Source organism: Condylura cristata, unplaced genomic scaffold, assembly GCF_000260355.1.
Source record: "Condylura cristata isolate star-nosed mole 26May11 unplaced genomic scaffold, ConCri1.0 scaffold00004, whole genome shotgun sequence".
Lineage (NCBI taxonomy): Eukaryota > Metazoa > Chordata > Mammalia > Eulipotyphla > Talpidae > Condylura > Condylura cristata.
The window spans coordinates 7,820,170-7,846,033 of record NW_004567105.1 but is presented as its reverse complement, the minus strand read 5'-3'; the positions used below and the strand labels follow the sequence as shown (position 1 = coordinate 7,846,033).

The following is a 25,864-nucleotide window of genomic DNA, read 5'->3' as shown; positions in this document are numbered from 1 at the left end:
TCTGAACTCTGCATCCTGCCGAAACAGCTGTCACCCTGTTCAGAATCAGTGTCCCTCAGGTAACCTTGGACAGATGGCCCAGTTGTTTTCTAAGCCCATTTCCCCGTCCGGGATCTTGGGGAGAGAGGGCATTCCAGGTGGAGCGCCAGCATAAATGGCACAGAACCGACATCGCAGGGTGTGAGGGGAAGTGATTATTGGACCATCTGGCTGGGTCTTAAGGGGTACTGGTGACCAGGAAGATGCCTTGAGGCCACAGACCACGGGCCATGGCAGGAGGAGGCTGTTCCACCCCTAACCCTGGTCTCCCACCTTGCTGTTCAAGGGCTGTAGGAAAGCCAGATGTGCACACATGAGCCCTGAAGTCTGTTACGATGCCTGAACTTCCAACATTAGAGATACGTTCCTTTGGTTATGATTTAAACTTCAAAGTACAGAATCCTTCCCACATAACCACAAGCAAGATCATCTTCCCTGAGCTTCATTATCCCCATTTTTTAACAAGTGACCCAGTAACACCTTTGGGTCTCGTGCTGATGAACAAATAGAACTTGAGAAACTATTCAACGTGGCACCTGGTGCTTCGTGGCTGTTTGCACTGTGGCCATAGCTGATGAGCCACAGAGCTCCCTGCTCAGCACCTACCCGGAGAGAGGTTCCTCTGGACTAAGGGCGGGGGAGGGGTGGCAGATGTTTTCAAAGACAACCCAAGCCTGGGTGAGCCGTCCCACAAGGTGGGGGTAGCAGAGGGGAAGCTGAACCCCAAGGTGGGCCTGGAGAGTTGCCACACCCTCAGTGCTTTTTGCCCCCCCCTTTCCAGCCCCTCAGCGCATTTTCTACGCAGCAAAGTGGCTTCAGCCACTGTTGGGCTGTGGTTTGAAGTCTCCATAGAATTGCTGCCTCGCTTTCGGGTCAGGGTGAGGAGGGGTGAAGTCTTTATGAAGCTGCAGCTGTGAACATGGCACTGACTTTGGCTTGCCTGTGGTTACCTGGATTGTTCTTCGCAATTTTATCCTTGAAGCCAGGGCTTGGAGAAAGCCCTTTCTAAATGGGAATAATGTTAATAACAAGCGCTAGCTATGAGTGCAAGCTGTGTAAAAGGCTTGAAACCTTGAACCAGGTCTCGGTCTCAGCTGCAAGTTGGGAGATTCCTGGAGTCTAAGCCCTAAATCAGAGTGGGAGTGTGGCTGAGGCCACAGCAGGTGAGGCCACCTCCCTCCTCCTATTATGCCAGCCAATAGCCGAGGGCACTCCTTATGGTTCACGGACATCAGAATCCCCCGGGGCAGGGGTTGGGGGCCGATGAGGGTGTGAAAGCTTGTTGAGACACAGAACACTTGTTAAATTCCAGGTCCAGGGCCCCTTGCCAAAGCTCACCTGTAGGCCCAGCGTAGGGCCTAGGAATTCCTATTTCGACAAGAACCTGGGGGATGCTGATGTTGCTGACCCAGGGGGCCCCACTCTGAGAACCACTGCTTAGCTCACCTCAGTCCATCCTTCCAGCTCCCCACAAACTGTCACCTCACCAGCAGGGCAGGAACTCAAGTGAAGAAGTGGCCCAGGCCTCTGCTGAGGTCCAGACCCAGACCTGACTAACCCCCCAAGACCTAATCTCTTTCCCTACCATGGGGACGAGAGCGTCCCTAAGATTCACCCAGACCCTGAGAAAGAGCCTCAGGCCAAAGGCCAGTTGGGAGCCTGAGCTGGAAGCTACAAGAGGCACATTTCCTGCAGCTCTGAGGTCCCGCTGAGCCTGGGACGAATTCGGAGGTTCCTGTAACAAGAACCGACTTACAGAAGGTGCTGTATAAATGTCTGCTGGGCAGGCCCGTGGAACAGGGCCTCGCATGGCAGAGGATACGAGCAGGAATCCCAGGCCTGTAATTATTTTTGACTGGGGAAGGTTTCTGGCCACGTTAGCCTCAAGTTACTGTAATGGGAAGGAAGGATTTAGCAGGCCCTCGGGACTTTCCCTGTGCCCACCCCTTCCCCATAAAAGAAGAAAAGCCTCATTTGCGGCTTGAAATAGGCCAAGAAGGGCTGAATTTGACCCAGAAGGAGGCTCCCAGGGGCCTGTTCACTTCACCTCAGTGCTGACAGAAGAATTTTCGTAAATGAGGCTGCCTCGAGTTTCCTTCCCCCCACGACTGTTTAACATCACACGCCGGCAAGGGCCGGACCAGCTGAGGCTGCACCTGGCAGTGGCCTCCGTGAGGCTGTGGGCGCCATTTAAATCCCTGCTTCATGCAGGCTGGCAGCTGCCAAGTAAAACAACTCCGTAAACAGGCCCTGCGGCCTAATAAAGGCCTGCTTCGCCCTCTTGCAGAAAAGGCGTGCTTTGACAGAGCCGGAAGGTGGCATGGGACAGCCCAATTTAAATTCCATTAGCCCCGGGATCTCCATCCGTTACGGAGAGGCGTGTGTAGAGTGGAGCACCCGATCCTGAATAAATGAGATAGCGCGACAGAGAAGCGCTTTATAAATTCCGGGCTTCGGGCAGTTAGTTGTTATTAGGACTCTCACTGTTATTATCAGCGGTGTAGCCTTTATCAAAGAATGGTGCCAGGGAATAAATTGATTTTAATAAGGCTAATATCCCCGCATTCGCTGATGCGCTATTTCAGACGCCGGTGGCCCAGCAGGGGGAGGGGAGGGAGGGCAGAGGGCGCTGTTACTTCACACTGCGTCTGCCCCCCACCAGCACCCACCACCACCTCTGACCAGGAGGTGTCTGCAGAGCCCAGTACACCCGTGGGAGACTCACACGTGAATGAGGAGGGGAAGGAGGGGCCATATTTCTGTTGCAAGTGCCCTGCTGTGTGCAGACACTGCGCTCCGTGCCAGGGCACGGAGCCATGGACTGTGAACTGCCTGGCGCCGGCAGACTTGAACACATCTGCAGCAGGTCAGAGGTGGTGACCACTAGGCTACATCCTGAATGAGGGGACAGAGTTCAGCAGTGGAGGAGAAGGGAAAGGTGGCCAAGCAGAGAACAGCGTGGGTGAAAGCACGGGGCTGAAAAGGTGGTGGGTTCTGGCAGAGGCAAGTGGCTGGGAGTGGTCCGAGTATAAAAGGCAGATATTACCAAGACGAGGAGGTGAGAAGGGCAGAATGGCAGGTGAGAAAATTAAAGTGATCCCGGAGAATTCGTAGTGGCAAGAATCGTAATAGCCCCAAAGTGGGAACAGCCCAAATGTCCATCAACTGACGAGCCCTGGGTGTCTGATGGCTTCATCTTGGACCTTGTCATGTTGTAAGGAGGAGGTGTTCCCCGAGAGCCCACTACTGCCCTGGGACTGCAACAAGAAACTTGGGGGCCCCGCTGGGCCACATTCCCAGGAGATTGGCCTGGGATGGGGGGTGGGGAAATAGCTCATGGTTTTCATCCTCAAGTGGGGGCCACCATCCTGGGAAGCAGGGCCGAGGACTGATACATTTGGCCTGGGGGTGGGGGGCAGAGGGGGGACTTCGAAGCCAGGGAGACCACAGGAACACAGATTCCAGCAGACTAGAAGGACAAGTATCCAGTCGATAAAACTTGAAATAGGCTTCTCTTGTAAGGAAGGGTGGTCTCGGGCATGGCCGGGATCTCGCAGGAACAGGGGCCAGTGTGAGCAGGGGTGAGGGTCTCAGGAGGCTGCACCCACGGCTGGTGATGGTGCCCAGGTGTGTGGACACCTCTCACCATGTCCTTTCTTCCAGCTGGTCATGCAGTATCTCTACTACGGTGGCCCGGAGTCACTTCTCATCAAAAACAACGAGATAATGGAGGTAAGGAAGCTGTCGCCTCATGGCACGTGGGGGAGGTGGAGGGTGGTTTTATTTGAATGCAGGTTTGGGGGCCTGCCTCCTCCTTAAACATTCCAAGCAAGAGGCTTCCCAGGGAGTTAGGAAGGTAGGAAGGCAGCCCAAAACCCAATTCCAGCGGGCCTGGGGAGTAGCCAGTGTACAGCAGAGACAGGCTTTCGCTTTAGGCACAGCTACAGAGGAACTTTCTGAGCTGTTTCATCTCCTGTGCCATTTGTAAGGGAAATACGTCGTCTGGAGCAGTCCTTACAGCACCTTTGATGGAGAAGCAGCAAGCTGACAACAGAGCCCTCCTGGCTTCATCAGGGTGACCATCCCCATGATTCCCCTCTCCTCCCCCCACCCCCAAGCCCCACCCCTCACCCAGGACCTTGTTTCTGCTCCTGTCTATGCGAAGCCGAGCTTCCCCCTGCCCTTCCTACAAGTAGAGCTCTTGTCAGTTACCTACTGAAGCTGGTCTGGCTTTGGACCTGAAGCCGAAATCATTCCGAGTCTGAGCAGGAGAGGCTGAGGCCAGGTGCCTGGCTGATGGAGATGTCGTAGCGCCACGGGGTGGGGACGAGACTGGGCTCACATCCAAGCGCTGCCTGTTCCGGGCTGTGTGATCTTGGGCAAGTCAGATGACCTCTCTGAGCTTTAGTCATCCATCAGTAAAATCGGGAGAACGGTGTCTCCTTCGTGGGTTTTGAATTTTTTGCAAGTCTTCCAAGGTGCCTGACACTAAAGGCCCTTTATCATTTCCTCCTTACTCTGGGATGCCTTCCTGGGTGCCCCCCACCACCACCCCAAATTATTCTCGTGTCTGTGGACCACGACTCTGACACTTCTCCTCGACCTCCTTGACCTCAGGACCACGCTGCAGCCTGAAGATGTGGGCTCCCGCATAAGCATTACTTTATTATTATTATAAAACCAAAATAATGTGCTTTTAAATCAGGTAATACAGAGAGGCTTGTCATAGAAAGCAGCTTACCCAGCCACACCCACTCCCTCTTCCTTTCCCCAAAAGCTATCATTCCCCTTGAACTCTTCCTTCTGCTCCCCAAAACCTGCAGCTCTCCCCCCACACATATTCAGCATCTCCACAGCTGGGCCTCATGCCCCGAGAAGGCACCGTGGAGGGCAAGATCCTCATCTTACAGTGCTAGTGGCTGACCTGGCCGCCTCTGGGAGCCCTGCCCCTCCCCCACCAGACCCTCATGAGACTGACTGGCATGACGTTATGTCTGGTGGGAGAAGACAGAATAAGGGGTCAGCTGGAGATGGAGGTGGTCGGGGGCTACCGAAGAGGCGGAGAGGACCCACCTCGGGGTGAGCAGAGGGCACACCACACCCACGTCCATCTCATTAAACGGCTGCGTCCTGGTCTCTAGACCTGCTCTGTTGGATGTGGGTTCTCCTGGGCCTCACCCCCCGCTCACCTTCCCCCCAGGACAGTGTGATCCCCACCTCAGCCCTTGAATGTTGCTGCCATGTGTCTTCAGTGGGGATGCTGCTGCAGGAGAGAAGGATTCTTCTCCCCACCCTCCGTCCTTTTTACCTCCTGGCCTCTGACTGGCTTTCTTTCTGCTTTTTAGCTTCTGTCTGCTGCTAAATTTTTCCAGCTGGAGGCGTTGCAGCGACACTGTGAGATCATCTGTGCAAAGAGCATCAATACCGACAACTGCGTGGATATTTACAACCATGCCAAGGTAGCCACCCCATGTTCACCTGCTCCTTTCCTGCCCACACCCCCAATCGGGACAGGGCACCCCTCTCGCCCACCATCTGCTTCCTGCCCGAGACACGTGCCTTTCCCTTCAGCCCTTCCCTCCAGAATACAGGTGAAAGCAGGAGCCCAGACGTAGCCAGAGCAGGTCAAACTGCTGTGCACAGAAACGCTTAGCACTCGAATCAGCAGACCCAGAAGAGGCTGAGGGTCTGCGGCCCGACAGATCCGGGGAGAGGCCTTTGCCACTGACCTCGGTCACCTCGGTAGCAAGAGAGTCATGGTCCTGCAGGTATGCCTGCAGGCCCAGCAGCAGCCACATCTTCAGGGAGATGTGTGTTCCTGGGGTCCCACCTCAGACTTCTGTGTCAGAAACTGGAAGGGGAAGCAACCATCTATGGGGAAATGATTCTGGTAGTGATGTCGTTTTTTTAGTTCAGGGTCCGGGGTTCACTCTGGGAAAGGTTTCACCAGAGCTCCCCTTTCAGCCACACACGGCGAGAGTCTTCACGAGACAGAGACTCAGTTATATTTAAAGAGGAAGTTGATTAGAAAGAGACGGGAGAGGGGAAGACACTTGCATAGGTGCAAGCGGGCAGGAAGAGCTGCCCCTGAAGGGACAGGTTTGCAGAGAGAGAGGCCTGCATGGTTGCAGGCGGGCGGCCTATGGAGAGAGCGGCCTCCCCTGAGGGAGGTCAGTGCAGAGAGGTCCCGGCATGGTACAGGTCACTGGCAGGCAGGAGGCTGCTGCCCTGCAGAGGGAGAGAGCGGGTGGAAACACCTGCATAGTCACAGGTGGGCAGAGGAGCGGCTGCCCCGCGCTGGTGGAGAGACTGCCCTGATAGAGGCAGCTTCTCCTTCGAGGGGCTCACTCCCTGTGAGCTTGGGTAGAACTTGAGAGGACCGGAGATGTCCTGATGAGCTTCGTCTCCAGGTCCTCATCTTTTACCTTTTGGGTCTGAGCTTCAGGCACAGCCCCCAACAGTCTGCTATCTGCTGGGACCTCTTGGAGACGTCCAGGCATCCCGGACATCCTGGACATAGGGCTTTGGTGCCCGAGGACCCTGACTTTATGGCTGTGTCAGTTGCTGCACTGACCCCTTCTGTCTGTCCCCTCTGTGCGACTCAGTCTTGTGATGCCTCCCTGCACTCCTTCCTCCATCATTAGTGTCAATGATGAGAATCCCTATTCTAGAAGTGGGGTCCCAGTGCTGCCTGCAGATAAGAGTCACCTGGACACCCCCCTGGACTCCGTGAGCATGGACCTCTCACCGACCAGGCCAGTCAGACTGGAAAGCCTCTCCCAGGGCTTGCCAGGCACTCTGGGATGCGGCCAGGGTGGGAGGCAGGTTGCAGGCCTGGAGGGACCTCGCCCACCAGTCTGATGGGCCTGACCCCTGAGTCTTGCTTGGAGATGGGAAATTTCTGAATGTTTCCTCTGCCACCTTCCCTACCCATCCCCCTGTGACCGCAGCAGGGGACCCAGGACTCTGCCTGACCGGCTCCCAGTAACAGTTGTGAGTTCTAACAAAGGCCACTCATCATGCATTTACAGGAACCACTGTTTTTCTTTAAGGATTTATTTGTCTATGCAGATAGGAACTGGGGTACAGGCCAATGGTGTAGGGAGTGAGAGGATTCACCAGACACAGAGTGAGGAGCAGAAAAGAGGGATCTACTGAAATACACTGCTGAGGGGAGCAGTGGGTGGGACAGGAGAGGTCTGCTGCAGGTGGGTGGTCCTGTGGGTCAACTTCCTGGCCAGGATTGAACTCGGCTGCAGTGGCTGCAGAGAGCATCACGGTGCTGAGACTGAACCCCAGGGAGGCCCTGGTGCCACTGATATTACCCAGTTCATTTCACAAGTGAGTCTAGCAAGACCACAAGGATAAAGTCATCTGGCCCGTTGCCATTTCATTTTGCTTCGTGTACTGAGGACAAAGGATTAATATTTGCTAAGAAGGAACAATAAAATGAGTTAAGATCTGGAATTAATGTACAGCAAACAAAACTTTTGTGTCCGGCTCAACACACATGCCTCCTCTGTCCACAGCTCTGTAGAGTGACAGCTGACGAGAATAATGCTCTTGGCTCATTATGAGAAATGAGATTGCGTCGGTGATGTTGGGTCTCAGGCCAACATCCAGGGAGCCCTTTGATGTACAAGCACCTGTTCTGAGAGCCTGTTGCATTGTCTTTTTCAATTCTCACCACCACCCTTGTAAGTGAATGCTCTATCATTAGTCCCTGCTTGTTACAAGGAACTCAGGCACAGAGAGGTAAAGTCACTTGCTTAAGATCACACAGCAGTTACTGAGATGCATGTGTATAGTAAAATAGAATGAACGTTGCCTCATCAGTCTCTCCTAAACAGAGAGGTCAGTGCTTCCAAGTACACTGTGCAGCCGTCACCACTGGCCATTTCTAGAACTGTTCATCTCCCCCAGCTGAAACTCTGTCCCCATTAAACACAAGCTTTCTCACACTCCAAACAGCACAGGTGTTAACCCTGCATTTTACCTGCATTCGCTGGCCTGACCTAATGCTTGAAATGTTTGCAATAATCCTTATGTTCAAAATTTTTGTGGTCGGTGATCAATAAATCAAAAGTATAGTGAACCTTAGTGCCCCCCAGCCTGCCACACACACACACACACACACACACACACACACACACACACACACACAGTATTTGAGTTAAGGGACTCGTACCAAAATTCTGGCTTCTCAAGACAAGCCAAAAGAATTTTTTCTCTATCTTAAGCTGATTACTTTGCAGAAAAGCATCCAAGGCACCCCCTACCTAGGAAGAGGCTGAGAATCTGAGGGCCCCTGCCCCTTCCCAGCCATGGGTGCTGACGCTGCCCTGGGAGGCCACAGTCACAGCTGGACTCTGCTGCGGCCTGTCGCCTGGGCCCGAAGCCTGTATTCCACAGTCCCACTTCAATCACTCTGGCTCCTTGGCTGATTCTCTAGCGGCATTCAATGACGCAGCACAGCGTGCTATGACCCTCCCCCCCACCCTCGGGCGGAAGAGGCTTGTGCTGCTGGCCCGGAGCCCCTGTGGCTGAGAACTGTCTCCCGTGTGCACTTCTGCAGTCGGCAATTTGCCTTCTCCAAACACCGCCTACTGGGCCACATCCTGGAGCGCTTCCAAAGCAAATGTCTGCCCAGCCTGATATTTGCACAGAGCACAGGGCAGGACCCGGCAGTCTCCCCGTGCCTCCCCGTGCAGTGGCTGATGGCTGCGTGCCATGTGGATTCTCTTAGTGACAGATTGGCCGGCAAATTGAGGCTAGTTCAGTAAGAGCCACCAAAAAAAGACCCCACCACTGCCTTGGAACCCCAGAATGCAGGCATTTAGAGGCTCCCGACTGTATTGCAGGCGTCAGCAAGGTCTCGGCAACACAGCCTCTGTACTGCAGCAGCGCATCTGAGACAGCAGTGAAGTTTCACGCAGCTGAGACACCCACCCTATAAATGCATGGTTTAGCCGTGTTTTCTTTCCTAGCAAAGCTGTCCCCAGATATTCAGGCATGAAAGGGAGGTCCTGGAGCTGCTGATGACCCACAATTTTTCAACTTGAGAATGAGAATAGGCTGATTCATCCCATTCATTTCCTTGAATCTAAGGAAATGCAGAAAACTCACCTGTGCCTCATGATAGAAAGAACCCAGGCCTGGAAGTGAGGGGATTACTTCTTAGGGTTCATGAGAAGCCACAGTTGCCAGGAACTGCGTTCATCAGAAGATGTAGGGCAGGCCCACCTAGCCCGTGTTTGGCTTAGTCTACCTATAGCTCTAGACCTGCTCCTCACCTCCATCCTGCTGATGGCTTGGGCCACATAAACCATCACTGCAGGACTGATTGTGCACTGTGAGATTTTAGCGTGAGCACCCCTGGCTTCTACCCACTAGGTCCAGTGGGGTACAGCCACCAGCTCCCAGTTTAGAGAATGATCTGAGTCAATGCTCATAAAGGACTTCAAACCCTGTCAGGCTCCACTAGCACCTGGTTGTCAGTGAATACCTGAGAAGCCCAGTTCCCAGCGGTTCAGACACTTGTTCTACAATCATGGTGGGTGACGAGGTGGCTGGAAGTTCCTTCTGGTCTCCACGCCATTCCCACTGAGGTTGGCTGGCCAGTCAGCTGGCGTTGGCTTTGCTGACACTGCCTGGGCTCTCTTGCTGTTGGGGATTTCAGTTGGGACCACTGGACTCTTGGTTCACATGGGTGCCCACCTTCCCAGCATGTTGACCCTAGCCTGTTCTTGTGATAAGGCAGGGTCCTGAGAGCAGGCAAGCACACACGGTCACTTGAGCTAGCCCCCACTATCACTTCTACCACCTTCTCCTGGCCTGAGAAGGCCACCAGGCCAGGGAGTGGACTGGTGGGAGAAGCTGCAAAGGCACATCCCAGGGGTGTGAATACTACAAAGTGGGCGTGGAGGGAGGTCAGCCTCCAGCAGTCCCTCGACCTCACAGTTCACTGCGCTTGCATGTGAGAGCAGGCAGGAGCCCGTCAGAAACCTAACCATCTCCTGCTTCCTCTGCACAGTTTCTTGGCGTCACAGAGCTCTCAGCCTACTGTGAAGGCTACTTTCTCAAAAACATGATGGTCCTGATCGAGAACGAAGCCTTCAAGCAGCTCCTCTATGACAAAAGTGGCGAAGGGACGGGCCAGGATGTGCTGCAGGACTTACAGAGGACGTTGGCCATCAGGATCCAGTCGATCCACCTGTCATCCTCCAAAGGCTCGGTTGTATGAGACGCCGGTGGTGGGAATGCTCCGCGGGACCTTGCCTGCTCTCCTGCTCGCTGGCTTCTCACCGATAGTACCACGTCCACCGGCGGCTGTTTCTGGCTGGGCCACGGAGCTGCCTCGACTGCCTTGGCTTCTCCTGAATAAGCACCTCCAGCTCCCATGTATTCCTGTTGAAAAACCCAGGACATTGCAAGGTCCTTACAGCCGGCCCAGAGCCTGGTGGCCGATGTCGGGCTGCCAAGCAAATGCCATCTGAAAGCAGCCCCCGGGCGCTTGACCGCCCTCAGCTGGGGACCCGCTGACAGGTGGATGGATTGAGAACTGAGGGTCGTTCAGGTTCTAGGTTGATTTTTGGAGAACTCGACTACTACTCGCCCTGAAGAGCGTTGAAATTACACAACAAGGACTTTCGGAGCTGCTGTTCGGCAAAGAGGCAGCCACGGAGGCGTGTCGCTGCTACCAATAATGGAGAGATAATCTGGCTAATTTTTAGGGGTGGGAACTTTATAAAATGTTCATAAAAACAAACAGGGCAGCCTTGTAGTTCAAACTATATTTCTAAAAGCTTGAAGTTCATTTTCAATTGAATTCTATTTAGGGATCTGTGTTTTGAGGTTTTGTTGGTTTTTTTTTTAACAGTAAGTCACAGGTCCATTCTGTATAGACAGGCACCTGACAGGGTAATGCTGACATCATCTTGCCTTAGTGATCATGGTTACACAAAAGAGGTGCACTGCCAATAATTATCTCTAATTCAATAGCTGAAAACCTTGCATGCTACTTGTGGTTTTTGGGGTAAGAATAAAACACCCCACCTAACAAACACATGCATTTGCATGGGCTCAACCCTGTGAAACATTACGTTTGTGCTTCATTTTTGCCAAGGTAACAACATTCCGTCACTTCTTGCTAAACAGAAAGTCCACTTGGTGAAACTCATATCCATTTCTTTTCTTAATTGTGAATGATTCTGGGATGCTTTTGCAGAAATTGGTCATAGCGGATGCAGGATGGGGAGGGTGGGGGGGAGCACATCCGAGAATTTACTATTAATCCAGAGTTTTCTCGATATTCTCAGATGTTAATAGTTTGTTACTAGCCAGAGAATATGACTATGTTAGATTATTTTTAAAGACGAAACATGTATGATAGGAAGGATTCTTTCTGTATCCTAAGAGTGTACAGTATAGGATTATCTATAATGAGAGTTTCTATCGACAGGGTTCCGTTTGCTCTGCCATATATGATAAGCAAAAGGGATGGGTGAAGTGCCACAATATTCCAAATAATTCTTGAGTTGCTGCCTTGGTTGTGGTCCTTCCATTTCAGACCTGATACATGCAGTAAAAACTAGGAGAATGACTTTTACCCTTTGGGATGGCAAGTTTCGTTGGTACGCCTGTTTCCTAGCATGCCTTTGGGAAGTTGTACACAGACCTAGATTCTAAAAGAGCTGCTGTTCCTTCATCACAGCAGTTCCCTGAGCCACTGTCCAGAGGCCCAATGTCCAGGCCTGTGTTGCGGGCAGAAACCACGGAGTACCGGGGCCATGTCTACACCGTCGGCTCTCCAGAGGCTGACCCACCGGGCGTCCTTCTGCAGGCCCCACCATCAAGTGAGGAGGGGGGAGAAACTGGCTGCAGAGTCCACGTTACACACAAGGCGGCACGTGCGTGAGTCGCCGCTGCCTCCTGCCTCCTGGGTCCTCAAGACACCGCCTGGAAGCTTCCTTAGCGGCGACTGACTTCCCCGGGAAGGTCTAATGCTAGTTCAGGGCCGCCGAGCTGTGACTGTACGGTGGTGATGCCTGGCGGGCCTCTGTTGTAGCTTGGTGTGCTTTCTCTGTCATTAAAAGAAATGATTTTCCCAAGCCATGCATCATTTGTGTGGTGAGAGTGAGTCCCTTACCCAACAGATGGGGAACTTGACTCAGCTAAGAGATTGGGAAATAGGATCTCACAGGAGAAGTCCAGGGATAGAAAGACCCTTAGCAGTCCCTCTCTGGTGGCGCAACAGGTAAGGACACAGCACTGCGAGCTGGCTGCAGCCGCTTCAGTGTGAATTCATCGCTGTGCGAATTCATTCCCACCCCAGGGGTGACCCACATGACGCAGCAGACCTCTCCTGGCCCACCCGCTGCTCCCCTCAGCAGTGTATGGTGTCTACCTGCCGTTCTGCCCCCCACTCTGTCTCTGGTGAATCCTCTCACCTGGCCCCGGCTCCTCTGGCCTGCACCCCGGATCTGTATGCATAAGTAAATAAGTCTGTAAAAAAAAAAAAAAAGAGACCCTAGATAAAAGACAGGCCAGTGCGCTGGTTAGCTGGAGCTTGGCCACGTCTGCGCTCTCGCCCCTGGGTCTTCATGCCCCTTGGACTCCTTCCCATCAGGCAGGACCCTGCTGCCTCCTGGGCTGCCATCTTAGTGGCGCTTGCTGCTCAGCCAACTCACTGCTGACTCATTGGTGTGACTTAACAAACCTTTTTTTTTTTTTGCTGGGGGCTGCAAAAAAGGCAGGTTATTCCAACACACTGTTGTGCCCCCACCAGGGGTGGCAAGAGCCCTGCTGGTGAGCGGTGGCCACATCCTGGGTGGGGGTGGAGCTCGTGAACCGGCGGGCCCAACCCAGGGCCGGGTGGACACGAGCCCCCGAGGCTCATCCACAAGGGCCTGACAGATGCCAGAGAGAGGCCCAGGCTGTCCCTGGAGACCTGAGCCACGACGCCAGCACCCGGGACATCACAAGCTCCCCAGAGCGACAGCAGTCCAGGCCGGCGGGAGCCACGACCCAGCACTCTGGTCCGGCCAGGAGAACAGAAGTTCGGCTTATTTTTGACTGCTCGTCACCTCTGTGTCGCCTCAGGGTGAGTAAGCCATCCGAGTTACTCCTTCCCCAGACTAAGTTCCCGAGACTAAGCGTAATTAAACTCCGGCATTTGCCTTCTACCTGTCTGACAGGAGACTCACTCTGTCCTCCTCCGGTGTATAAAGGGCCCCTTCACATCTGTGGCAAGGGGGGCCCCTAAAACTACCTGCCACAAAGCTCCCCTCCACCCTTCACCTGCAATAAAAACAAGGACTGCGCGTGCCAGACTCTGAAGAGTCCCAAAGGATGGGACTTGCTTCTGTGGCCCCAGCCTGCAAGGCCTGGCCCTATAGATAAGCCTAGTGGGAGTGGCACCCCCCCAAAAGAAGGGGAACCCTGCACCGAACATAGAGCCCCAGGTGTGAATCTCCATTACAGGGTGCAGAGGGGGGCTGGGCACACGGGCAGTCACATCTGGGACAGAGTTGGAAGGCGGCCACGAAGGTTCTGTGCACCCCTGAGATTCTGTTCTGCTGTTTCTGATTTTGTAGCATATGTTGTTTTGCCCGTGAAGCCCCAGGCAGAAAGTGCTACTTCCACGGAGTGGTTTTAGCCCACGTCATCTTACCAAGACTCTCTTCTTGGTGTTGTGCAGACCTCAGGCCCACACTCCAGCCCTGGGGAGCAGATCAGGCTCCCAGACAGTTCTTTGAGAAAGAATTTCCCCAGCCCTGGGTTCCCCGCCTTCAAAACTCAGCACCTCTCTCTCCACCTTGAGTTTGCTAACTTGGGTCACAGACCCACAGTTTGCTAGGAAACAAAATTCACAAATAGAAGAGACGGAATTGGTTTTGTGTCTAGACCCTGCAAGGGCTGACACAGGTGGAGGGTATTTATACAGAGCATGAGGAACAAGGCTATTGAATGTAAAAGATGATTTCAGGTAGAGCCACCTTGTCTCAGGGAAGGCAGAGGAAGCTTCTCATGCAGGTGACCGCTGATGAGGGAGCGCCAGGCCGGCGGGTTCACGATGACACTTCGGGAACGTTGGAACTGCAATCTGTGTTCATCGGGGAGGGACTGGGATCAAGGACTCCACCTTGGGTCAGTTTTTCCTGTTAAACAGGCTGTGGAAGCATGTGCACCCCTCCAAGTCCCACCCCTTCCCAGATGGCTCCTGCACCGTCACCCCCTACGTCCCCCACGCAAGCAGACTTGAGGACTCCGGTCCAAGAGGGTCACACCAGCCACTGCTTTGGGTGTCCACAGCCGGGCACCAGGCTCTGCAGCCTGCTCACTCAGGCCAGCTCAGCCCCTGACCAGCTTTGAGACGCTGGGCAAGATGCGCATGCTAGCTGACTCCTTTTCCTCTTTGAGAAGTTGGCTGGAAGATAACTAGTTAACAGGCTTGTCAGGGGGGCTAAGGAGGCGTACGTGCCCTGTGGCTAGGAGCAGAGAAAAAGGTTTCCTCGAGACTGGATGGGGGAGGAGAATGCGACAGCTCATGCCAAGAAAGGAAGGTTCGTGGTTTTGCCCTTTATTTCTAGAATTTTCTATTGCAGTGATTCCTAGTGGTTTATGATTCTCTGTGGCTTTGCTGTTTATTTTGGGGCTGGGGCAATTCCCCAAAAGCAACTCTCTTGCAATCATAGTTCCTAGTGCAGCATCTCACACAGTCAATGACCAAGAAAACCTTGAACGTCTGCCTAGTTCAAGTAGATTTCCTTTCACCTAAGCACGGTCCCTTAATGCTAGAATGCGCTCTCCCAGACTCCTCTACTGAAGCTCTGCATCAGGAATCCGAGGCTCACTTCTGGGACTCTAGTGAAGTAGGTGAGGCCCAAGGCCACACACAAGGGGCAGTGGCCAGACCCCTGGGGCGACTCTCAGTCCTGGGCTGGGGGCCCAGTCTCCTCGGAAGTTTGGAGCTTGTCAGGACTTGCTGGAAGGAGGGCTCACCAAAGGAGGAGGTCGTGATAAGTCTCCAACAAAAACAAACCACGAAGTGGCAACCCAGAGAAATCCAGGGTCGCTGTCCTCACTGAGTGGCAACTAAGCTCCTCCCTCTGCTGCCCATCAGCCCACCCCAGTCTCCCGGCCAGTGAGCAGCCTTAGGGTCGGCCCTGCGGATGCTGGTATATGCCTATTTTTCACCCCTTTTAAAAATAACCCAGAAAAAAAGAAAAAAGCCCAGCAGCTTTTTAACTTCCTGCTTGGTGGGAAAAATTAGAACTTGCACTCCGCAATCACGTTGCACTTTAGATCCCGTTCCTGATGAGGCAGCCAGATAGCAGGGCCCTGAGAAAGGACAGGCGCCAAGTTTAGCCCTGAATATGAAAAGACAGTCTGTCTGTGTGAATAGGCAATTAAAAGAGACTCCCCGGTGCCACAGATGGTTCCTGGCTGCTTCTTTGCCGAGCTCACCTTCAGATGAGTTCTGAATGTCAATGCCTTCTCCAGCCTCGGGCACCAGGGCGGCAGAAAGGAGGCAGGTGGTGTAATGGGAAGGCCCCAGATCCCACCTCGGGCCCCTTGCTGCCCTCGGTTATTTGTATGACCTTGACTGGGCCTCTTCTCCGTTCTCCACCTGTTTCCTCTAAATGACCTAAATGACCATCTTGTGTGAGCTGGGCACCAGCCTGGGACAGTTGCAAGGTATAATAGAGCCTACTGCTAACTCCATGTAGTGAGATGGAACATTCTGGCTTATATCCAGGGGGAATCAGGGTACGATGATGTCTTGAGTAAAACAGGCAAGAAAACAAACCAAAAAATCCTTTACAACGAGGCGCTACTATATTTCATTAGGAGGCTGCGTGTCACCCGATCACGGCTTCATGATTGCCACCTCATGCTTATTTTTTTTTTTTTTTTGCAATCTGTGTTGTTATAGAGTCACAGAAAGCTGCAAAGATAGTGAGAGAGGCCCTGTGTGCCCTCTCCTCAGGCCCCCTAAAGCTTACACCCTAAGTGTCTCCAGGGTCTGATCAAAGCCGGACACAGACGTTGCTAGGGCCTGAGTCTAGTTCAGTGCCACTGGATGGCATGTAGTTTCATTTCACCGCCTCCACCGTCATTGTCCATCACCACAAAGATCTCCCCTTTGTAGTCGCTCCCAATTCCTCCGCACACCATGCTGAACCCCCCTGTAGTTTTTTCACAATGAGGGTGTTATAGAAATGGAACGTTAGAGTAAGTAGCTTCTTCCACCCAGCACAAGGCCTTCGGACCCACTCGAGGATATTGCATGTATCCAAAGCCTGTTCCTCTTGACGGCCGACTAATACTCCCCAACGCCTTCCCTCCTTTTACATGAACGTGTCAGAAGTAGAACAGAAAGACAGCCTGGTTCTCACAGCTGGCTCCAGAATGTGTTCCCTGAGAGCTTGTCATGACTTGCTGGCCTTGCTACATGGAAATAAGAGCCCCCCACACCTGCTGGAGCCTCCCTGGTGGTGCAAGGGGTTACGATACAGCACTATGCAGCTATCCGCAGCCACTGCAGCAAGGGTTTGGTGACCCACATGGTGGCAGACCTCTCCTGACCCGCCCACTGCTCCCCTCAGCAGTGTACTTCAGTTCTGCTCCCCACTCTGTCTCTAGTGAATCCTCTTATCCCCTGCATCTCTGGCCTGTACCCCAGTTCTGTAAGCATAAATAAACCTTTAAAAAAAAAAAAACCACCACACAGCATTAGTATTACTCCAGCATATAGGTGTCTATGACAGATCTCTGAGCTCTGCTGTTCCCACCTGAGCTAAATGATCTTTCAAGCCCGTAGTCAGGTCCTCCCATGATTGACTGACTTCTTTTCCTAGTGGAAAGAAGTGTTTCTGTTAGTGGAGTAGACCTCATCTCTGCTGCCTGTCACCACCAAAAAGCCAAGAGACAGAAATGGAATCTATAAACGCTTTTATATTTCATTGATCTGAGAGAACAGTGGATAGAGCACGCTGGTGAGGTTGTTATGCCATCTCATTTTGGGGTGGCCTCTTGATAAGGAGCTAAAGACAGTCCTAAGTAAACAGCCCATCAGAATAGCCCCTTCACAGCAGAATCCGCTGATCAGAACAGCCCGTCAGCCTTGATGTTCCCGGGTTTTCCTCAGCATCCACTTTGTTACCAGCTTCCCTGCTATCTTGATGTTGGCATGGTTGGCCTGCTTGGTTAATTTCTGATGGCGCCAATGTCCAGCACTCATTCGGGCATCCTCAGGACAGGAGTCTCAGTTCAAAGAGGTTTTTCTTATGCATATAGGTCAGGGGTACAGGCAGGGGCATGAGAGGCTTCACCAGAGACAGAGTGGGGAGCAGAACAGGCAGATCGATGAAGTACACTGCTGAGGGGAGCAGCGGGCGGGCCAGGAGAGGTCTGCCGCGCCATGGGGGTCACCTCTGGGGGAGGGATCGAACTCACACTGAAGCGGCTGCGGCCAGTTTGCCATGATGCGTCTCAACCTGTTGAGCCACCAGGGAGGGCCAGTTCACAGAGTTTTAAAGGAAACATGGCCCTACCGTGTGTACCGCCCGTGTGCAGAACCAGGCCAGCCTGGGGCCCTCCCCTTCGTTCCCCTCCTTCCAGCCCCCGTCACTCCCACACACCCTCCGTACATCCCTGAGGAGTCTGAAATCCAGGTGGGCCGGGTTTCTAACAGGCCTCCAGGTGATGCTCTGCTGAGACCACTCTGATGAGCACCGTGTGGAGGGCGGAGACGCCCCTCGAACTCTTCCTGCTGCCTGAGCCACCCACCACCTGGCCTGGAACCTCTCTCTGGGTAATCATGAGCCTTTCTTTTTGACCGGCCCATGAAACTATTGTAGCAGTCCTTCAGAGAAAATCACTTGAGAGCCTATTTTTCCTGCCTGCTTTGGTCTAGCAAATGCATTCACTTCATAGGGTTTACGCATACGGGGCCCACGGAGGCTCTGGCATTAAGCACCCAGCACCCCCACTCCCACTCATCATTTATTTTTCCTCTCTTCCTCAGGGTTGACAGAAAGACAGGCGAAATTTCTTGTTTATTTTAAGGCTTTTATGAGGCTTCTTTTGTGCTCACAGAAGGACCCCTGGGAGTGCAGGAACACCCAGGAGGATGGAAGGGGGAATCAAACACAGCTGTCCCTTCATGTTCACTTGGAACTACTTTAATAGTGGCAAGGACTGAGTGGAGCATCTGGTTCAAAATGGCTGCTGGGTGGCCTGGGGATTTGTCAGTTGTGTGCCGCAGGGAATGAGTGGGTGGGGGAGTAGAAAAAAGTGGCAGGGTTTTATCCTCAATTACTCACTGTTTTCTTTCCTTGTAAATGGAATGACTGCATGTTCAGCACTTCAAAGGAATTGTTCTCATACATTAAATATGGTTGGCGTGGAGGGAAAGCCTTTCGTTGCTTTCTATTGAACAAGTCATAAGGAAGAACATAGAGCCCGTTTTCCCAGAAATCCATAGGCCAAGAAATGAATCCCAGCCCCTGATAGGTGAGGGTTTCAGTTGATCTGTCAGTTTAATGTAAGTCGGCTACGTAATATGGTTGCTTGGCAGTTAATTTGGCCATAGGATGCATTAATAGAGGCATGAACACTACAATGAGGAGGTGAAGGTGGGGATAAGGAACTATGCATTCAATTCAGGGCCTCTATGAACCAGGCTTCTTAGCAGCAAGTAGCTTGGGCAGTTTAAGGCTGAGATGTTTATTCAAAGATGTTATTCAAAGATTTATTCCAAGATGTTAGATCACTTACACATGTGTTGAGAGAGAAACCATTTAAATGTGGAACTTTTAGAATAACTTGCAAACTGTGACACAGAAAAGGCTCCTTGAGGTGATGTTGTTGCCACGGCCACCAAAAACTACAAAGGCAGAAATTCATCATAGAAACTCCACAGACCTCACTACCCAGCCCTTGATTTCTACCTACTACCAAGTAGCTAATACCATTCCCGCATCAGAAACCAACCTGCCCTTCCCCCCACCCCCACCCTGTGCCTCTGGCACCAGAGGAAAGCTCCTTACTCCGGTGTGTTCCCGTCAGAATCAAAGTCTCACCTTAGCGCCTCCCAGTGGCAGAAGCCGGGCACACACCTTAATTGCAGAAGAGACTGGGAATTGCCGCTCTTGCTGCTTGGAAGACAGCTACAGAGATGATGGGTAGCCAGGAGCATGACAAATGTCCATTCCACTAATGAAGGTCACAGAGCCTCATCAGAAGGAAATAACCAGAGGCCCTCCCTGGTGACACAGCGGGTTGGAGCTCCGCAAAGCTAAGCCAAGCCATGGCCACTTCAGTGAGAGTTCGATCCCCGCGCTGGAGCTGATCCACATGGCGTGGCAGACCTCTCCTGACCCACCCGCTGCTCCCCTCAGCAGTGTACTGCGTCAGTCTGCCTGTTTGCTCCCCACTCTGTCTCTGGTGAATCCTCTCGCTGCCCCTGCACCGCTGGCTATACCCCATTTCTGTATGCATAAATAAATAAATCTAAAAAAAAAAAAAAAAGGAAGTAACCAGAAGATGAAACAATGACCAAGTGCCCCGGCATGTTTGAACCATAGCAAGGAGCCTTGCGTGACCCTCACAGTTGACATTCATAGGTGAACACTCTGCCCCGATGGACTATTGGAGAATTCAGAGCTCACCTGAGTAAAGGAAGTTGCAAAGTTAGAACAAAGCCTTCCAAAGATAGAACTAGCCATCTTGGGGGTTCGTGATCACCCCATCACAGGACGCGTGCAAGGCTGCGTTTGTCAACTCCTTTAGAGTCAAGCAATAGGGAGGATTTAGAAGTAAAGGCCCCTTACAACTCAAGGATATTGTCATTATTCGTTCTCTCCTGATATCAATCATCTCTTTGGCCTCAGAAAACAGATCAATCTTGATATACCTTATGTAGAATTTCTAATGACCTCCAGGCTCTCATTTTTTTGCCAGGGCTGTATTTTATTAAAGCCTGCGCCCTATTTATCCTCATCAAGTTAGTGAGGCAGCAGATCAATTCATTATTCTTACTTCTCTAACACAGAAGGAAGAAAAATGGTTCTACAAAACCTCACCAGCTGGGAAGAGAAAAGACGCTAGAAACAACCCAGTCGCCAAAAAATGGGATTTCTTTATATATAGGAGGAGGGGGGAAAGGTTCGGTAAAGCTGTCCAAATAAGGAAGGGCCACTTGGGAGAGCAGAAGGTGATCCAGGCTTGTGAGATTGCAGGAGTCAATGCGGCATCTGTTCTGCACTTTGTTTGAAGATGTATGTATTTATGCACATTGAACTGGGGTACAGGCTAGAGGTGCAGGGGCGGTGAGAGGATTCACCAGAGACAGAGTGGGGAGCAGAGCAGGCTGACTGATGAGGTACACTGCTGGGCGGGAGGAGGGGGGCGGGGGGGTCAGGAGAGGTCTGCCACGACATGTGGTCACCTCCAGGGCCGCGATCCAACTCGTGCTTAAGTGCCTTTAGCTTCCTCGTGCTGTGCTTTAACCCGCTGCACCACCAGGGAGGGCCCCTGTTTTGCATTTTTAAGAACAGCCTCATGGGGGGAAATCACAGGTAGAGCATGGGGCTGGCCACAGGTGGTTCTGAGAGTCGCATCCTCCTTGACTTCCCACCAGCACCATGGGGAGGTGGCCCGGCTCCTGCAGCCACGGCTGGCGAGGGAGCGAGTGGAAGCGGTCAGCTCGGGCGTGGGGTCATCATGGGCGCCAGATGGGATTCCTGACACTCAGCCTCGCTGCCTGCAACCCCGCGAATCCCAGCATGTGTTCAGCTCCTGCCCTGAGCTCTTAGTGCACCACGAGTCACATTTCTTCTCAGGGGCGCTGGGTACCGGGCCTGAGCATCCGGCCTCTGGGTTCTGCAGTGGAATTGCGTGTATGGACTGAAATAGCATCCCCAGGGCACAGAAGAGTGTGTGTTTCCCTCTTCTTGCTAGTTTATGTTCCGCTTTTATTTCTTTGAGTGCAGAGATTGGCTCGAAAGGATAAGGTCGGCTTTACAGGATGATTTGCTGACAAGGCGGATCCACCACAGCTCCCACCTACCCGCCAGGTCGTGGAGGACGCCATCTTGCTTGGAGGACGCCATCTTGCTTTTTGCATCAGGGCTGACAGTGAAGACACAGTGCTGTGTCAGGACCGGGTCTCATTACAGATTTTTCTCTCCCTCCTCCCCCCCACCTCCAGGCTTATTTTTATGTATGCATACAAGTACTGGGGTGTAGGGCAGAGGAGCCCGGCGGGGGTGAAGGAGGATTCACCAGAGACAGAGTGGGGAGCAGACCAGGTGGATCTGCTGAAATACACTGCATCTGACAGGGCTCTGCGCAGAGGTTTCCGGTCACATCTGGCCTTTGTCGGGCATTTATCACTGTGTAGGGGGCAGGCTGGGGTGGGATGTAAGAGAGCTGTGAAATGTTTTGTATGTTTGGCTGTCACAAGTCGTTTTAAGACTTCCGGTTTTCAGAGACATCTTCCCAGTCATCTCTACATACTCTAACTGCCAATCACTTCTCCCCTGATTAGCGTGTAAGATGCTCTCCACCCGCGGGAATGTCTGTTCAATTCCCTCACCCACCATGGCTGCTTTCCCGCTGGCTCTCGCCAGGGGGCTGGTGGCCGTGGCTCTGGAAGGCTGCACATCAGTCACCCCCCCCCCCGCCACCTGTTTTTGTTGGCAACTTTAGGAATTAGCTTCTTTATCAAACCGTAGATGAAAATCATTCCCTTCTGGGGAAAGGTGGCCTAGAGAGCTAAGGGCTTTATAGAAAAGCACACACACGTGTGAGGTTTGCCAAAACAGCTTGTGCATTAAATGGGACAGACGCCCACAGAGGGGCAAGAGGAAGAGATTAAAGGGGGTGTGAGATGCCTCAAAGAGGTGAGTGGTACATGGGGGAAGGGGCAGGGGTGCAGTGTGCAATGTCCCCCTTAGAAAAGGCCGTTGAGAAATGCCCATTAACTATACAAGAAATCTACATTGGCCTCCCTGGTGGTGTAGGGGTTAAGTCCCAGGGCTGTCACCTTGACAGCCTGAGTTCGATCCCCAGCCAGAGAGCTGACCCACATGACACAGCGAACCTCTCCTGTCCCCCCTCAGCAGTGGATTTCAGTAGATCCACCTGTTCTGCTCCTCACTCTGTCTCTGATGAGTCCTCTCAACCCCTGCATTCTGGCCTACACCCCAAATCTCTACATTTTCTACACAAAGTTAATTATTTTAAAGAATTATTGACAAAAAAACTGATCTTTACAAAGTGCCCTGAAATTCCTAGGATCTTTCTCCAGATCCCTAATGTCACCTTTGTGCTGGTACAAGAAAGCAGCTCTACTCACCCCAAGGAAGCCAGGGGCCTACATACAACGCTGCCACTCAAATAATTCAAAGCCAGCCTCCCACCCAGCTATAACCATCATTGCGGCTTTTCTAAAACTATTTGACCGGGGAATTAACCACATGATGGGAATGTGGTTTGGCAAGCTCCCTGCCTCTTGCCCCTTTGGGGGGATGGGAAGTGAGGGACTTGGGGGGTGTGAGGGGCATTTTTCCTCCCAGGAATTTGGGTAGTGTGTGGAGACATCTGGTGGGGCAAGATGCTGTTGACCACCCTACAGGGCTTAGGCAAGCTCTGCCACAGAGAATAGGGCCCTCCCCCCAAGGCTGGCTGTGCCCCGCTGGGAGGCTCTGGCCCTGCTCCTGGGGAGCAGACTGAGTCTCCTCTCCTGCTCAGCATGACGGCACTGCAGGAGCAAAGGCAAGGGCATTCTCATGATTTCCTGGATGTCAACACAGTGTCCGGGAGCCAGGAGCTCAGCTAGGTCTGCACCCCAGAGCCCAGTCCCCCCCTTTAGGGCCTCATCAGAGAGCAGACCCAGCTCATTAAGATTTCATCCTCCAGAGGCAGATCTGGGGATTAGCTTCTTCGGTCCTGGTCCTGCTGCCTGGCGTAGATCCAGGTCTCTGGGATTTCAAGGAAAATCTAGCCCGTGTCTATTTCCAAAGCTCCAGGCATAAAAACGAAGAGAGGCAAAAATGAGACTACAAAAATTTCAATTTATTTTAGCATTGGCATCTAAGAAGTTAATATTTGTACCCTAAAGAACAGAATGCAATATACACATACCACTCAGAATGTAAGTGCAAGTATTTCTGAAATTCATAGTTTCCTGCAGATAGGGCTGTCCTGTAGTGGGGTGCAAACTGCAAAGTTTTCCTCAGTGCTTTTAGTGTGCTCGTGGCTATATTTATGCCTTACTTGTGCCTAAATGCACAACTTTTGGAAGCTGTGTCAGAAGGAGCAGCAGGTGTTTAAAGAAAGAAAATAATAGTTTAAGTAGAGAAATGTTTGCTTTTAGTTATATATACAGCTACATAATTATAGTTAAAGCACATAAACACTGGGTGTTCTGGGTAATGCTGTGGGTGTGTGTGTATATGTGTGTGTGTGTGTGTGCACATTACATCACACATACAGTTTAAAGACAAATATTTATGTCTGTGGGCAGATATGGATAACAGACCTTTATGTGTAATGTGTACATATACAACATATATATTATACCAAACTAGGCAAAGTGGGACAAGCAATTTGAGAGGCTACAATTCAAAACAGGTGGAAGAACATGTTCCAGGTCCAGGCATAACCTCGGAGTGACCACTAGGTGGAGCCATGCTCCTGCTTTCTGGGGCTCCCAAATCCTTTCTAAAGAACTTGGATTTAGCTCCTAAGTAAGTGATGGAAAGTTCCACTTCCCTCACTCTTTCATTCCGTAGCTACTTACTGAGCACATTGTGTGCTAGGCAAGGTGGACATACAGGAAGCACTAATTGAATTCAGACATCTCTAGTGAATTTCATGAACCCGCAACAGCTACCTGGTTCCCTTAGCGCAGCGGTGACCATGGGTCCAGGGATGTCATATTCTTGCATTCTTCCTGTAACATTTACTTGGTGTGTGTTTTCCACCAGCTTTGGGAGTTGGTGGAGAAGATGAACAGGGGATCAGGGTCGCTTCTACTGATCTATGTCACAGGCTGGCCAGAGGGGCCTCAGTGGGGAGATTGAAACTGTACTCCAATCTTCCTTTCCCTTCTTGTGAACAATTGGTTCCATTGTCTGGTGGCTGTGAATGTTGCTTAGGTGGGACTTGAGGTGTTGGAGTGGGACTGACTTCAGCGTATCTTTGGAGATGGCCTTCCCCTTCTCCACCACTCATTTCTGCCTTCCCGGGGGGCAGGGCACCACATGAGACTGAAGCCAGGAGACAGCCTCTGAACCCCATCTTGACCCTTAAATGATGTGTGGTCTTGAGTCAGTCTCCTCTGGTTTCTAAGCCTTGGTTTTCTTATAGGTGCTAACCACGGATTTCCAGACCCCCTAACCACTGAAGCTGGCATCCTTCCCGCCTCCCGGACACCACAGGCAGCCACACTCTCATCCAAGTGACCATGATTGCTGCCCACTGATCACCCCACATTCACTCTGCCCCACAATGTATTCTACACCCTGGAGAGGAGGCGGCATGAGATCATGAGATCGTATGTTAAGTCACATCATTCCTGTTATGCAGCCCTGGATGACAGCCCTGAGTCCCCCTCATCCTAAGCTGCAGGAGGGCATGTTATCTCTGCCCTGCCTCTTCCTTGTTTACACCTTGTGTCTGGGATGTTACCCCGGTCCCTCATACTGGCCAGGTGGAGAGGTATTAAAGCAGAAAACAAAGGTTAAGCTTGAATCAGAAGCTCATGGGGCTGAGGTTTCACTTTAATGTAAATGCTGAGCATCTCCCTGGACCTGAGGTCTGGGGACAGGAGCTTTCCAAGAGATGTGATGGTGACTTCACCGACTTCCCAGCACTCGAGGTCAGTCAGAGTAATGTCTATGGCATCTGATGACACCTGGCATTGAGCGAAAGGATGTGATGAGAGCCTGGCACTGGCCTGGGTCCGATCCTCTGGGACCCTCAGCGCTAAGAATAGTCAATGTGCTCTCAAGTACATTTTTTCTGCCTCTGGCAAAGAGCCATTTCTGAGTGAAATATGCTCATTAGAGTTCCCAAGCAACACTGGCTCAGAAAAGGAGCTCCTGAAGCTTATTCTTTTCCAGTTTTTGTGCTAAAGAATAATGCCAGCCACCACTGAGTTTTCATTTTTAAAGGGAACTCACTTTGGGTTCAAGTAACAGAATTTCAGATAAAAGCCTAGTAAAAAGAGAGTAAGTTTATCAGGCCAAACTGACCAGAGTCCTAGTCCACCTTCTATTTTTAATTTATTCACTTATTGAACAGCATTTATCAAGTGCCCACTCTGCACCAGGCTACAGAATGGAGCAGCAGCTGGCGCACAAACAGGCAGTCCCCAGTGGCGGCAGATGCAGAGGGAAATATTCAAACCCCACCCCCTGCCGCCCACCTCTGCAGCAGGCCCACACGTCTGAGTCCTGCCCAGGCGGGTGTTAATAAACCGGCCTCCGCCACTAGACCAGTTTTATTCTAAAGAGAGCCTTGGGTCTTATCTTCTCCAGTTAATATTGCTGCATAAAAATATGATCTCAAAACTAATGCTTTTTTTTTTTATTTATGCATACAAGGACGGGGGATACAAGAACAGGGTGCAGGCCAAAGGACTCACCAGAGACAGACTTGGGGAGCAGAACAGGCAGATTGGTTGAAATACACTGCTGAAGGGAGCAGCGGCTTCCTTAACATGTTATAGGTGCTAGAGGTTTTAAACCGAGAAAGTAACATCCAAAAACATAATAAAATGTGAGTTCATAAGCACCTTCTTAAAATAACA

The 25,864-nt window shown here is 52.0% G+C and overlaps 1 protein-coding gene across 1 annotated transcript in view; it reads left to right on the top strand.

The window, feature by feature from the left end:
- Positions 1 to 11,283, top strand: part of BTBD11 (BTB (POZ) domain containing 11) — a 233,865-nt gene extending 222,582 nt beyond the window's left edge. The window contains exons 16-18 of the mRNA XM_004676473.2: positions 3,703 to 3,771; positions 5,385 to 5,498; positions 10,073 to 11,283. Coding sequence (XP_004676530.1) covers positions 3,703 to 3,771; positions 5,385 to 5,498; positions 10,073 to 10,282 — 393 coding nt within the window. The 3' untranslated portion in view covers positions 10,283 to 11,283. The remainder of the gene's footprint in view (positions 1 to 3,702; positions 3,772 to 5,384; positions 5,499 to 10,072) is intronic.
- Positions 11,284 to 25,864: the final 14,581 nt, after the last annotated feature.